General features: G+C 37.3%; 1 protein-coding gene across 2 annotated transcripts in view; it reads left to right on the top strand.

Annotated features, from left to right (window-relative positions):
* LOC125694768 (harmonin-like) overlaps window positions 1-8541 on the top strand; it is a 44824-nt gene extending 36283 nt beyond the window's left edge. For both annotated transcript variants that reach the window (XM_048948428.1, XM_048948427.1), the window contains exons 16-21: window positions 2439-2480; window positions 2780-2833; window positions 2954-3053; window positions 4608-4717; window positions 5422-5477; window positions 7182-8541. In XM_048948428.1, the coding sequence (XP_048804385.1) occupies window positions 2439-2480; window positions 2780-2833; window positions 2954-3053; window positions 4608-4717; window positions 5422-5477; window positions 7182-7194 (375 nt within the window). In that variant the 3' untranslated portion in view covers window positions 7195-8541. The remainder of the gene's footprint in view (window positions 1-2438; window positions 2481-2779; window positions 2834-2953; window positions 3054-4607; window positions 4718-5421; window positions 5478-7181) is intronic.
* The last annotated feature ends 5509 nt before the right edge of the window (window positions 8542-14050 follow it).

Here is a 14050-nt window from a genome sequence, read left to right as displayed (position 1 = left end):
CAGCTGTTTTTTTTCCTCTTTTAGCTTCCAGTTACAATGCTTTCAGTAATAAAATATTTTCTAAGTTAAACAAATAAATCTATTATCATGACGTGGTTGTTGGTAGGAAATCAGAGGCACTGATGGTGGAAAGCACCTATTCATATAGCATTATATATATAATATATGTGTAATGTATACATATTTTGTAGGACTTTCTACCATATTACTGTATTTATTGCCTTCCTCTGTGCAGCTTTAAATAACCATAGTGCTAAAACTTCCATCTCCCCTTCTTTGGTTGACTGCTCTGTTTTAATAGATTGTGCTGTCAAGTGAACTTTGTGCTTAAGTTTTCTGCTGCTGGTAAAGGTGCCATTTTCCATCCAAAACAGCTTTACTAGTGCAAGCTAAGTTATGTGCATTATCACATTATATGGAAGTGTTGAGGCAAAGTTGTAAGCTCACAGGGTGAACCTTTGGTAAAGCATGAAGATCAGTCATGACTTTTTCCTTCTTTTATTTAGTTTTAGTCTTTCTTGATATTCAACATGGGTCAATTAATACGTAGAATCATTACATGGGCACCTTTTCCAGATAAGTGAAATTGTAATGCAGAAGAAGGAAAATAAAAATGATTTTTTTGAGAACTTCAAGGTTAACCATTATGTATCCTTATGAAAATGATGAATTAGAGCTGTCTCATAGGTGCAGTCAAGTTAACATGTGAAATGCTAGCAAAATGTCAAATATTTAAGATTTGAATTACTCCACTGAAAAACTCCCCCCAGACAAGATTGTCCACCATACATATGCTAACAATAAGATCTTTCAAGTGTCCATTTGAGAAGATTAATTTCGATGAACAGACCCACTGAGGATTCAGGTGACTTCAGATGGCATGAGCTGAAGGCTTAGTCAGAATGGAAAACTGGATTCAACTGAAATAGCAAATCAAACTTGAAGACTTTGATTGAAACTGAGTATTAGTATGTTCTAATTCTTCTTTTCTCCTTATGTCAATCAGAGCATGCCATTGGCTTATGTGCTTTTATAAAAAAATTATTTTTCCATTCAAAGCAGCAGCATCAACTTTCATCTAGAAGTCCAGACAGTTGTTTCAGTGTAGACAAACATTTTAATCTTCTGTATTCTACAGATATTTATTCCTTTGAATGTTCTTGTAATTGACAATATTGTCAGGGATGTTCATAACTTTCCCCTGTAATGTGTGGGAGGCAGAAATAGCCCAGTGGTTTCCAGTTAGTATTGCTTGGTTTATTAGCCCTTGCTTGCATACTGTGTGCACTGCCTACACTGTAAATTTATGACACTTGTTCAGAGGATGTGTTCATTTTATCATGGCTGTATTTGTACATTTGTTGAATCCAGATCACGTAATTTCTTCATTTGTAGGTTTTTTTTGTTGTGAAGTTTTAGTTTTTGTCCTGCTTAAAAGTGGCTTTCCCAGGAAAATTTTCTTCAAGGGCAACATCTGTTTTCTGTGAGGATGACTTGGGACAAAGAGTTCAATGACTTGCTTTACATTACGTAATGAATTAGCGACTTGGCTGAGATTGGAGTCCTTTCCTCTAAGTTGTTTGCTCCAAGACCATAGATGTCTACTTCAACAATTGTACCAGAGATCTCTACAAATTCAGCTATTCAATCTATTAGTTGTTTAGCTAACTATCATTGTAAAATGTCTCTCCCAGTTTAGAAAAAGTGTTTGTAATACTAATATGCTTTCTAAAATCATGAACAATTGTGGGGTTTTTTTTCCCCACAAGATGAAATTCTGTCCTCATTGAAGCCTGTGATCAAACTGCAAATATTTAGTTCACCAAAAGTAGCAGTTCATAAGTGCAGCGCAACCAATTCTTACTTAAATACTAAGATGTGGACTCTCAATTCTCTGCAAAACTGCATACAAACAAATTTGGTTTTTGTCCTTTGTTTGCTCATGGTGTGCAACCAACTCCCTGAAATGCCGTGAAGAGGAGGAACGAAAGAGTTTGAGTCTGGTCTTACAACTTAGAGTTCATGGAGCAGAGCTGGTGATGTGCAAATCACAATGTCACTTCTGTCAGTGTAAAACAGTGCCCAACGTGATGACAGTCCCAAGAAAGGTTACTTAAAAGAACATGGCAGAACATATTATCCTGTGATAAATATGTTCAGCTCCATCAGGTGTAGAAAGGAACCAGTAAGAGTAGTAAACAGGTCCTCAAAATTGTTCCATAGTGTGGCCAGTTCTAACTGCTGACTTACTGTAAAGTTTAAAATCTCTTCTGACTGTCAGGACAGACTATTTGCTACCTTTCTGTGCTTTTCTCCATTTACAGTCTTTTTTCTTATCTTACAGAATTATGTTTTCTCATTAATAGCTAAAATGGAGTTTGTGTGTTTAATGTGAGGCTCATGCACATGTTTCTATAACTGTCTTATTTTATTCACAGGGCTTCCAGAAATATGTGGAAGACTTTGATCCACATTCAATGGTAAGGAGAGAATTCATACATCTTATTTTAATATAATATACACTGGAAAAATACAAACATCCTTGATTATGAGGCCTAGGAGGGGTAATAGTCTTTCTTGCTGGCTTGCTGGACTTTGTCTGTTTCTTCTAGACCTTATGAAAGGAAGATTTCTTACTGGAAAAAAAACACTAGTGAGTGTTCTGCTCTTCCTCTAAGACTATTCTAGAGGAGGCAAAAGACCCTTTTCACCAGTCACTACATAGATCAGCTTGTTTTACGTTGCTGAGATGGAAATAACTAACAATGTATTTTTATAGTTTACTCCAGAGCAGATTGTGGGAAAAGACGTACGCCTCTTACGCATTAGAAAGGTAAATACTACCTCACTGATTGATACTTAAAGAGTTCATATAAGCAAGGTATGTTTACAGGAAGGAATGAAAGATTAAGCAAAAATTCACAGCTTCTTCACTAAAACTCTTGTTTAATAGGAAGGATCATTAGACCTTGCAGTTGAGGGAGGAATTGATTCACCTGTTGGAAAGATAGTTGTATCTGCAATCTATGAGGGTGGTGCTGCAGACAAACATGGTGAGTAACAGTGGGGAATTTGAGCATTGCTGCAAAGTGGCTTCTTGCACTGGCTGATTTCTTAGCTGACTTCAGAGCTATAGCTGTTACTGAGAAGCTCACGTAAACTGTCCAAGGCAACCAATTCTGTCTCTGCTCTAAGAGCAGCACAAAGAGAGGTTCATGGTTTGAGAAGTGTTGATAAGCTGATAAATACATAAATTTTAAAACTGTCTTTAAGAAATAGTCACTCTTGCGGTGTTTTTATCATGGTAAAAACTGTAATAACATGGACCAAAAATGTAGAGCTGTTCTCTTCAAGGATTCCCCTTTTTCTAGTTGTATATCAAAAATCACTTATTCTGTTCATTAAAGAAGGTCAAATTTGGTCTTCATTATTTCATACTTCTCAAACAAGTACATCTGTAATTACATTAATGTGCAAAGCAGATACTAGCTAATAGCTGTAGTACATTGTTTAGCTTTGTTCTTAGTGTTACTTCCAATGGTAATTTGTTTTGTAAAATATGTCTTTACTCCCAAAATCCATCTAAAGGCCTTCTGACAGCTTAGCTCTGAAAGCCATGAGAACATGCATAACTGGAGGGTATGCTCCTGTGGGTTGGTCTCTCGCATCCTAACCTTGAGAACCATGTTGATGAACAGGTAGATGGACAGGACATCTCCTTAGATTGCCTTCTATGACTTTGTCCCAGCCACAGACATGTTCAAATCACTTTTTCTCTGAAAAGCTCTCAGCCCCTTAGTCTCTTTTTCAGGTGCTCTGTTTTTCTTTGACTCATCCCTGTTGTTGACCTCTCTTCATAGCTGAGTCTGACCCCTTACCATATATCTTTCCCCTCCTCAAACCCAGTCCCAATTAGCTGACTAGATTAGCAAACCAAAATAAGTTTAAAGAACTAGAGATGACACACACTTTTGGAAAGGAATGGGAGTCCTGTAAAGCCTTGACAAACACCACTTAGACATCCAGGTTTTTAAGTAATGCTGCTCTTAATAAGGGTAGCAGACTACAATCAACCACAGTTTACAAGGAGTATGGATATATTGCCCAGATAGGCAAACTGTTACTACAGAAAGTCTTCCTAAACTTCTTGGCTAATTCCTTTTGTTTTTGCCTGTAGATAATGCACGTGTGTTTAATCAATGAATATACAAATGATATAGTATATCTGAGAGCTTGGTTTATGTAGTTATTACACTAGAGCAGAAAAGAAGGACACTCACCCTATCCTGAACTCACACAAGCAACTCCAGTGGAGCAGATCTCCAGAAGAGATACTTCCCCCCTGGTAGTCAGTTCTTAAATGGGTCTAGGAGAGGTGCAGCCAGGCTCCACCCCTTCCAGCAGCAGAGGTGAATTGCTTGCCTCAGGTGATCAATCAGAGGTTCAGGCTGTGATTCAGCAGTCCCCATACAATGTGTCCACTTTCAGTGTTGGCTCTCACATCTAGTTAATAATAATCATCATACTCAGTACTACATAAATACCCAACGTCTGTCACAGATGTTATTTTGATAATGTGTATGTATGCCATGTTCGTCTGTCACCAGGAGGCATAGTGAAAGGGGATGAAATACTGGCTGTAAATGGCAAGATAGTAATTGACTGCAGGCTGGCAGAAGCACAAGCAACTCTGGCAAATGCTTGGAATATGGGTGGGGTAAGTATGTGGGAATACTTTTTCGTTCTACCTGTACCTCTGTGTATTGTGTATTTTTCTTTCACAATGTTGTCACATCAATAGAAGTAAAGTTGAAAATGTCAAAAGTACCAGTATGCCATATCACCAGAGTGAGCTGAAATGTGTGGATGATATTGGTATACAACAACTCTGAAAGTCTTGCCTGTAATTTACTCCAAAAATTTATGACAGCCACACATCAAGATTTGTACTTAAACACATTACATTCTGAGTGACTGTAATACTTTTATCTGTGGAATCTCTCTTTAATATTGAAAATTATTTGGATGCTGATCTGAACTTTGATAATAGCTTATCTAATCTTTGATTTCTAAATGTGCAAATAGCAACAGGGCACTTTGGCTACAGTACTGAACTGTATTAATTGGTAAAATGACCAAACATAGTATGATATTTAGAATGATTTTTTTATTTTTTATTTTTTTTGAAAGCTTATTGCAAGACCAGTAAATTTTTTATTTAATTTTAGGATAAAAATCAAACAGCTCTATCTTGAAACTGTATTTTAGAGGACCAGGCATCTCCTTAGGTTCCCTTTTCTGTGTGGCTTTCCAGGAATAGATTGTCTTTCTGATCATCTGTCTAATATTTCATGGTTGTCCATTAACCACCTCTAAAATGAATGTTTAGCAGCACACATTTCCTGTTCATTTCTGTTGCAGGATTGGATTGACTTAGTCATTGCAGTGTCACCTCCAAAGGAATATGATGATGAAATGTAAGTGCATAAGCTTTCTTTTTGTGGGGATTAAAAGACTAGTAACAACAGTTTGTACAGTATGCTTTTTATGGGACAGATAGTGCTTAATGTATTCATTTACTGTGGACTATATAACCTTTTGCATCACATGGTTGCTAATTTGTTAGTTACAAGTAGCTATCAGCAGTGGTTCTCAGAGTTCTCAAAATGTTGAATCTCAAATTTGCGTGTACATGACTACACTCTTACGCTTTTGGTTTAGAGTTGAAGGAATTTGGGGTGAGAAATTGCTGATCTCAAGTCTGGATCACTTACTATAATGCAATGGATCATAGTTTGGAATCTGGATAAACAAATGTCCATAAGCATTCCTCATTACAGCGAGATGTTTGATTCTGTGGTGTGGGCTTTTGTTTTTTTTCCTTTGGTGTTTTTTTCAGCCTTCATTTTATATTAGATCACAGTTACTATCTCTAATGGTGGGGTTGGGTTTTTTTCATTGTTTTTGTTGTTGCTTTGCTTTGGTTTGATGATTTTTTGTTTGTTTGTTTGTTTTGATAGTCAGTGCAGGTATGAAACAAGAATCCACAACATAGTGTGACGCAGTTATCAAGTCAATATAACTTGTTTTATATTGGACAAAGTTTAAAAAGCAAAACTAAGGTTTTGTTGCTTGATTAAAGCAACGATTAAAACGATTTCAAGATATCATTGCCACTAAATAAAATGGTGGAGGAAAGATTTATGGGCACTGTTAGCCCCAAATCTTGTTCTATGTAGAATACCAGTTATTGCTTGCTGTAAATCAGTGTAGTTTTACTGACTAACACCATCTGAAAACTGCTGTAAAATTGTTTGATGTTTAATAACTGTCATTATTTCTCTGTTGTTTTCATATTTTGTATATTTAGCCCTACTATCCCCACCTCAGCAGTCAGTCCCAACACACACAGAAAGGTTTTTGAAGGCAGTGCACCTGTGTACAGACAAGGGTATCTCCTGCAGCTGTAGCCACTGCAGTGTTCCCTCATGGTGAATAGCCAGACCCGGGTTAACATGACTGTCCATTTTGGGGCCGTGTTATATTTCAAGCATGTGCCTGCTTGCGCATTGCATGCTACGCTCCACTTTGTTTCTGCCACGCTGGAGTGTTCTTTGGGCTTTTGCCATGCCTATCCTACTAAAAAAAATGAGTATTTGTAATGTCCTCTGGAGATCCTCCACAGAATTGGTTCATCATCTGCCAGACTATAATATAAATAGGCTCTGCCTAAATGATTAGTATTAATCTAATGTTTTTTTGCTCATCTGTGGACCACTGCTGTGGCTTTGTGAATTCATAACTATATAAGTATTTCTTTGTTAAGGCTTGTCCAAAGAACAAGTTTTCTTTTGTATTTTTCAGCAGTGTGCTTCTGAACAACTGATCACAACTGTGTGGTTTTCACTGAATCTCACCTTTGTTGATTTGTCCCAAAATTACCCATGCTTTACAGGCTCAGTATACTATGAATGTTTTCTCTCTACTGTAATAGTTGTAAGCAGAGTCATAGATGTCTGGAAAACCAGAGTAAGGTTTCTTGTTGCATGTGGTATTTGTTTTATCAATTGCTACAATGCAAATAAAAGTTGGCCAACTGAAATCTAGTTACACAATTTTGTTCTTACTGCACTTCAGCTAACAGTATCTGTTTCTTTTTTTTTTTTTTTTTTTTTCTTAAGGACCTTTTTTTAAAGAAGACTTCCCAGGAGAAATTTGGTCTTTTCCCTGAACAAACCTGCTGCTCTGGAATTCCATAGAAAATCGAAAGTCACATGAAATACGTTTTTATTTTAAAGAAACATGAACAATTGGAATCTGCAGATTGAACTTCATATTCCTTGGGTTATATGATTAATTTCAAGTAATTCTTCAGACATACAGCAAAGAAATTGTTTAAATTGCACTTAGAAGGGCTGCCAGTGAACACAGCTTTATCTGTGAGAACTCAAAATACATATTTTTCTTTATTTTTAGAAGACAAATATCAAAAATTATCTTGCAGTTTTCCTGGAAATAGACACTAAAATTACAGATGAAGATAGATCACAGATGTCTTTTCCCACATGCAACGTTTGTGGTTACACATCCACAGGGTAGTTTGGGTGTGAGAAGGACTATATTTTTACTCTCTATATAATGATTTTCCACAGGGGATTGGGATGTATATGGGTAATTTCTGTTCTCACTGATATCCTTGTAATGTACATTTCTGTAGCCTGGTTTTGAGTTGTTTTGATTGTGAAAACCCTGCCTGTGGAAGAGCTTCTATACTAGCTATACCAGCAGTGCTAGTGTTATTTGGAATAATTTTGGTGATGCTTATATGATATAAAGAATACTCTACCAGCAAAATAAATATCAAGCAGGTAGTCCAGCAACATCACTGTGTGCAGTCAGTTATGCTAATGTATATTTCTATTGGTCCATAACAGAATTAGGAAAATTTGGGTCTGAATCACAGTCTTGTTGTGTACTTTGTGCTCAGTAAATCTACACACAACTAACTTGTGTAGTCAGAAAGCATACAATTTCATTGTTGGTGATGGTCTTCTGCTTAAGAAATTGTCTTCAGACCTTAGAATCTATATTTGCCTGACTATAAGGAAGTCTGATTACAGTTGTAGACTTAGTCATTTCTTTATATTGTCAGTGTGTCCCCTTGGAAATGCAGTTGTCTTTCTTCTTTCCTTGTATTTGCCTGTTTGTATATGGTTGCTCATATTGTGTGTAGATTTTTCTTACCTGGACTAGTAAGATCCGAAGTTCATAGTTCTTTGGCTTATCATTTTCACTCTGAAGTCTTGCTTCTTCAACATTTGGAAGCCCTCCTTTCTGTAACACAGGAAAGTAACAATTACATTTCTGATAACTCTGTGCTTATATAGAGATAAATAATTTTGTTGACTTCATTTTATTTGCAGTATTATTCCAGTATGCCAATTAGTTTGTCAGGCAGGGTACACATGTTAAACTTTTAAAAGTTTTAATTCTGTAATTCTCACAACTAATCCAGAAATAAAATTGCATATGCCAAATGGAAAAGAAGTGTTGCTTCCTCTTTGTGAATTTGTACATTGTATTAATAGCTAATCTGCTGAAGTGTATAGATTTCAGTTGTTGTTTAATAACAAATGTATTTGAATCAAAATGCCAACCTCGTAAATTTCAAAAGAGAACTCACTCTGCACAGAAATGAATTGTCATTAGTCTGAGCTGCAGTAACATTTTATAGATTTTTTTTTAATGGGCAGATCTGCTCACTTGGTAGTTGGCATGCTGCTAAGTGCAGCTGCTCCCTTATATTTCCCTTGCTACATCTTTGGATGTGTCCACCCAGAGCTGTAGACTTCAGAAACAAAAAACTAACCCAAATGCATTACAATTAGCACTAGAGGAGAAATTCAAGCAGGATGTATTCCTCCTGGTCTGGTTCCTGCTTGCCTATGTTCTGTGACCATCTGCACACTATGACAATGCAAATGAGTGATGCTATAAGATGTTCTCTTAGGAGATGCTCTAATGTTATTAGCAGCAAATAGAACCACAGTAACGCACCAGTAGTGAACTTCAGCTTGCAACCAGTGTTTGGTTGTACTAATCATTGTCTTGGAACATAAGAAACATAACACAGAAACCTTAGAGACCAGAAGTGTTTTCACTGATGCTTTTCCAGAGAGTAAAGGAGCACAGAAAACTGAGCTGCGAAATCTGAAATCTGTGGGAGGACCAACAGTTGAGTTGTAGCACAAACCTGTTTGTCTTACTTCCCAGTCTACCCATTAACTTTCTTGCTTGGATACAGCTTAAAATGCATGAGAGGCAGCTGAGGAAATAGTTACTGCTCATTACTTCATATATACCTAAGTAAATGTTACTGTGTGCATTCACCATGTGCTGAGATGACAATGTAAGGGGGTGTTTTGTGTTGTTGTTTGTTTTTTTGGTTTTTTGATTTTTAATGAAAAAGGCTATTATTTCTGAAATCTTACTTAAGCCTTCAGTCAGGTAGATTTTTGCTTTATTAATGGCTTTCATTGCTTTGGGACTAGATCACATCTTTCATTTGCCAGCAAGCTCAAAGAGTTGGACAAAGCAATACAGTTTTTGAAACAACTTCCCTTTGTGGTTCCTTTGATGGGTATGACCAGCATGTCCCAGACACAGAACAGCTGCCCATTTGAGTTGCCACTGCACTGTTTCTTGGTGGCTGTAACAGTCACTGCATGTGCCCATGCCTCACTCCTGTTCGATCAAACCAGCTGTGAAAAGGTAACAGTAGAGTAAAATGGGGCTTTCTCTTTTATTCAGCCAATGCTTTGTTTCCTTTGGGAGTATGGAAACTCTGATCTGATGCACAAAGCAGGAAGAGCTCCAAGTGTTTCACTGATGGAAGCACATATGCTTCAAACTGCTTTTAACACAACATGCTTTTTTATTTTTCATTCACTGTAATCTTGAAGAGAACATGTTTAGTTTCTCAGAACTGTTTGTTTGGTTAAGATGGCTAAGACCCACTGTCTCTATGGGATAATTACTCAGAGGAAGAGGTTTCTCAGAGCTGTTAATAGTCTTTCTTATTCTCTCAGGAATTTTTTGGCTGTGTCAGTCACAGAGTCGACTTCAGAGTACCCTGACAGTTGCTGAACTGGAGGAAGAATTGCATTAATCTTCTCTTTCACATCTGCTCTGTGAGCCTGTGCGTGCCTGTATGCAGGAAACACAAAATGAATCCTTATGGATTCATGACCAGAATCATGACACTCACTACAGAGTAGGAAATGTCATTGCTTAATATTCATGGACACTAGCATTGGGAAATCTTTGATCTGTTTATTGCTGGCATTCTGCCACTCTAAGAAATTCCAATTAGCTATTATTTATCACATAACCATAAAACATCCAAGTACATTTTAAAGATTAAAAAAAAAAAAACAAACCTATATGCATATACAAATTCATATGCTTGAGGGTGCATACTAACAGTATACTTTCTAACCAATTTCAATAGCACACGTAACAAATAATCTCAGCACTTTGCAAGTGTGATCTTTAATCTCTGAATATAAATAATCTAAACACTCTTTTGCACTAAAAACAGAACTGAGAACCATAGTTTAATGTCAAAGTGTGTATATGTGGTTGAAAAGAGCTTTGTATGCAGTAGCTGTTACATGCTTGCTGTATTTTGACCTTGAATTGATAAAACAGGCTCAGAGTCAGAGTAGCTGTTGTGGAACTCTTAGTCATCTTTCAACCCCAGGAACTGTAGTGATGTGAGCAACCACTAGAATGAAGTTTTAAGGAATTAATTTCTATCAGGTACATTGCAGCCTGGCAGCTCTAAGTCTCAGTGGCTGGAGTATTCAACTCCAACTGCGTGTCTATATGAAAAAAAAATGTGGCATCTGATGTATACATGATGTATTTCTGACCCTTTTCATTTTCTCAGATAATCTTTAGAAGTTATTCCTTCCCCTGACCACAACTGCCCACTTTCCTGGCTTAACCTCCTTTTATCTTTTGTCACCATTTCACTTCTAGATGACAGTAGATCTCATTATACTTCAATAGTGATAGCTGTTTTGTTTATGTGGTGCTTAAAAGAAAGTTTGAGAGACTGAGATATTCCCAACAAATCGAGTACAGATAGAAATCAGAAAACTTCTTCTGAGGTCTGGGAATATTCTAAACAATAGGGAAGGGAGAGGAAAAGATTGTTTAGGGAAAGCTTCCTCCTATCCTTTCAGAAGTTGCTACTTTCTGACATAATTCTGTCCCCTTTCCCCTAAGCAGTCCTGGATGCTTTAGCAAGAGGGGGACTGGTATTATGTATTGATGCTGGCAAACAGCTTGAGGTTTTTAACCATTACTGCCACCCAGCAGAGAAAATGTAAATAAGAACAGATAGAAAATGTTATTTAGTAACACTGGGCACAAAATTAAGCTTTGATCCAACTCTCCTGCTGAGTATTTTCTTGACAGTATGAAATAACTTCTGAGGGTTATCCTTTCAAACTGAATTTTTCAAGTAGCAGTCTCTTTTTGTTACCTTTCTTTCCTAGTATAAACATCAAAATTTTCAGAGGAGAGTGAACAAGGAATATTGTCTAATCAGCAACAATTCCAACAGCAAGGGAGATCAGAGAAAGAAAGAGGAAGAAAGATGCGGGTTTCCATTTTATTCACAAAGAATTGTGTTTAAGTGGATTCCTAAGTGTGAACCGTCAAGCAGGTAAGACAGAAGGAGCTGTGAGCTGTTTCTACTGAAAATCAGACAGCACTAGGATTGATAATAGGGATATTAGGATTAGCATAATAGGAATTGAGAACTGAAGAGCTCCTCAAGGTGGGTGAGATTGTTCCAGTTCAGAGCAGTCACTTATAATCGACTGTTCATACAGATGTTGTAGTTGGTTAAAAGAAACTGAAGTAATTGAGGCGTTCTGTTTATTGTTTTCACGAGTTCAAGTAGTTTTTTCCTTCACGTAGGTTGTAGTGGAAATGCTAAGTCATGGCCTGTAGCAGCGATTGATCACCTGGTGGGAAGGCAGGGCCAGCCAGGGAGCTCAGGTGTATGCAAAGTACCTCAGGGACCAGAAGGGGTGAAGCCAGGATCTGCCCCTTCCCAGACCGCATATAAGGGTTGGCAGTAGAGGCGAGGGCATCTCTTGCTAGTGATCACTCTGTACCTGAGGCCTTCCAAAGGTCAGTAGCTCTTTTCCTTCATTTCTGCTCCGCAGCTGCTGCCCTTGGGCTCGTTCTCATTTGCTGCAGCCAAAGACCTTGCCACTATGCTATTACTGCGGTACTTTCTGTCTCATTATAGCATTACACAGGGGAAGGCAGCTTCCCCATCACATAGCTCATACCTTGGGTATGTGTACATTTTCTGTTTTCAAAGAAATTATAAGTAAGTCAGCATGCTTTAGACTGATCCTAACTGAAAATTATTAAGGTATAAATGAAGAATGAGAGAAGGGCTGTTGCAACAAACGTATTTGTCATCCAACATATGTTTCAGCAGTGATTTCAAGATTCACAGGTGGGTACAGATAATCTGTAATATTTGTCTTATTCAAGGATTTGATTGCAAGATCAAAATGGGTTGAGCATATTTTGTGGTTGGACTGTTGGCAGTGCAAAGCTGTCTCAGTGTATTAAGTTGCTTAGTGTACTTGTAACTATTAAACCTGTATTACTGCAGTGTTGCAGTAAAGCTTTAATTTTTTTTCTAATTGACAATCCTGTACCTCTCACCAAACAAAAAAAGTGATATACTTTCTAAATTACAGAATTAACTGTGCTGCCTTTACTAATGGTGTGTCTAAACCCAGGTGCAAGTGACCAGATATGTCTGAAGTATACCTAACTCATTATTGATGTATTCTCTTAATCACAGAGCAATGACTCAGTGTAGTGAGCTGTGTTGTCAACATAGCAGATGAAGACAAAGTTTATATCTAATTCTAGCACGATCCATTTCTCATCTTCTAGTATCTGTAGTCTTCATGGCTCCAAAATAGAGGCAAATAGGGAAATGGCCAGTGCTCTTTGTGACGTGCTGGTATCCCATCTGATAGAACAGGAAGTTTTGCATCTGTTAAAGAATCCCTGGCCAGTTTGAGGATTGGGAACTTCCTGTTCTGGCCAGTTACATTGAGTTTGTACTGAGGATGCATCCCTGCCACATGTGAGAACTGGTTGGATGCGGTTGTTCTCATTTTCCTCACTGCACTGCTGTTATCCTGTATGTGAAAACATAGACTGCAGATGATTGCACATGAAAACTTCGGTGGCTGAACACCAGTGCATGACATCAACTTTCGCATTTGGACTGACAAAAAGAAGACATGCTGAAATTTTCCATTAACTTTTACACTGCCCTTCTTATCATGGAAAACAAACATAACTAACAGAAAACATTCTGAGACAGGCTATTTATAATCATGAGTAAAACAAAGAATTGGAAATAGTAAGAATAGGGTCTGAGAATCATGCCCTCATCATGATATAAAACCCAAAACAACATTCGTTCATGTTACTTGTGAATTCCAGTTATGGCCTCAGTATGATTTTAGCTTTATCAATCACAATTGTGTGCAATTTTGAAGCTCTTTTACTGTTTTAGCACACTGTAAATTAACCTTGGTTACAGTGAGAGCCAGGGCTGTTTTCTTCACTAAAGCTATAGAGTGAAACAGTGGAACGTATAATTGCTGTGGAAAGAAAACATCAACATCGAGGGAGTATATTCTCTTAAGAGATACATAATACAGAACGTAAGCATTGTGAGGGAACAGTGATTGTTATTTTCACAGCTAGAGTCAGAAAAAACAGATTTTCCAACTTGTTTTTTAAAGCTAACAATTCCTGAGAGCAGTTCTTATAGAGAAATGGGCAGTCGCTTTACATCCCGTAGTGCACTGAATACCTAGAGTTGTTTACAACTCTATTTGTATGATAACGGTGCACATTTATTGCATCTTAAACAGCCTCCCATCTTTATATCTTTTTTTTTCCCTCAAGAGATTTCACAGAGGAAACAATT

This window comes from Lagopus muta, chromosome 6 (genome assembly GCF_023343835.1).
Source record: "Lagopus muta isolate bLagMut1 chromosome 6, bLagMut1 primary, whole genome shotgun sequence".
Classification (NCBI taxonomy): Eukaryota; Metazoa; Chordata; class Aves; order Galliformes; family Phasianidae; genus Lagopus; species Lagopus muta.
Note: the sequence above shows the minus strand (reverse complement) of the source record. Positions and strands in the feature narration are given on the sequence as shown.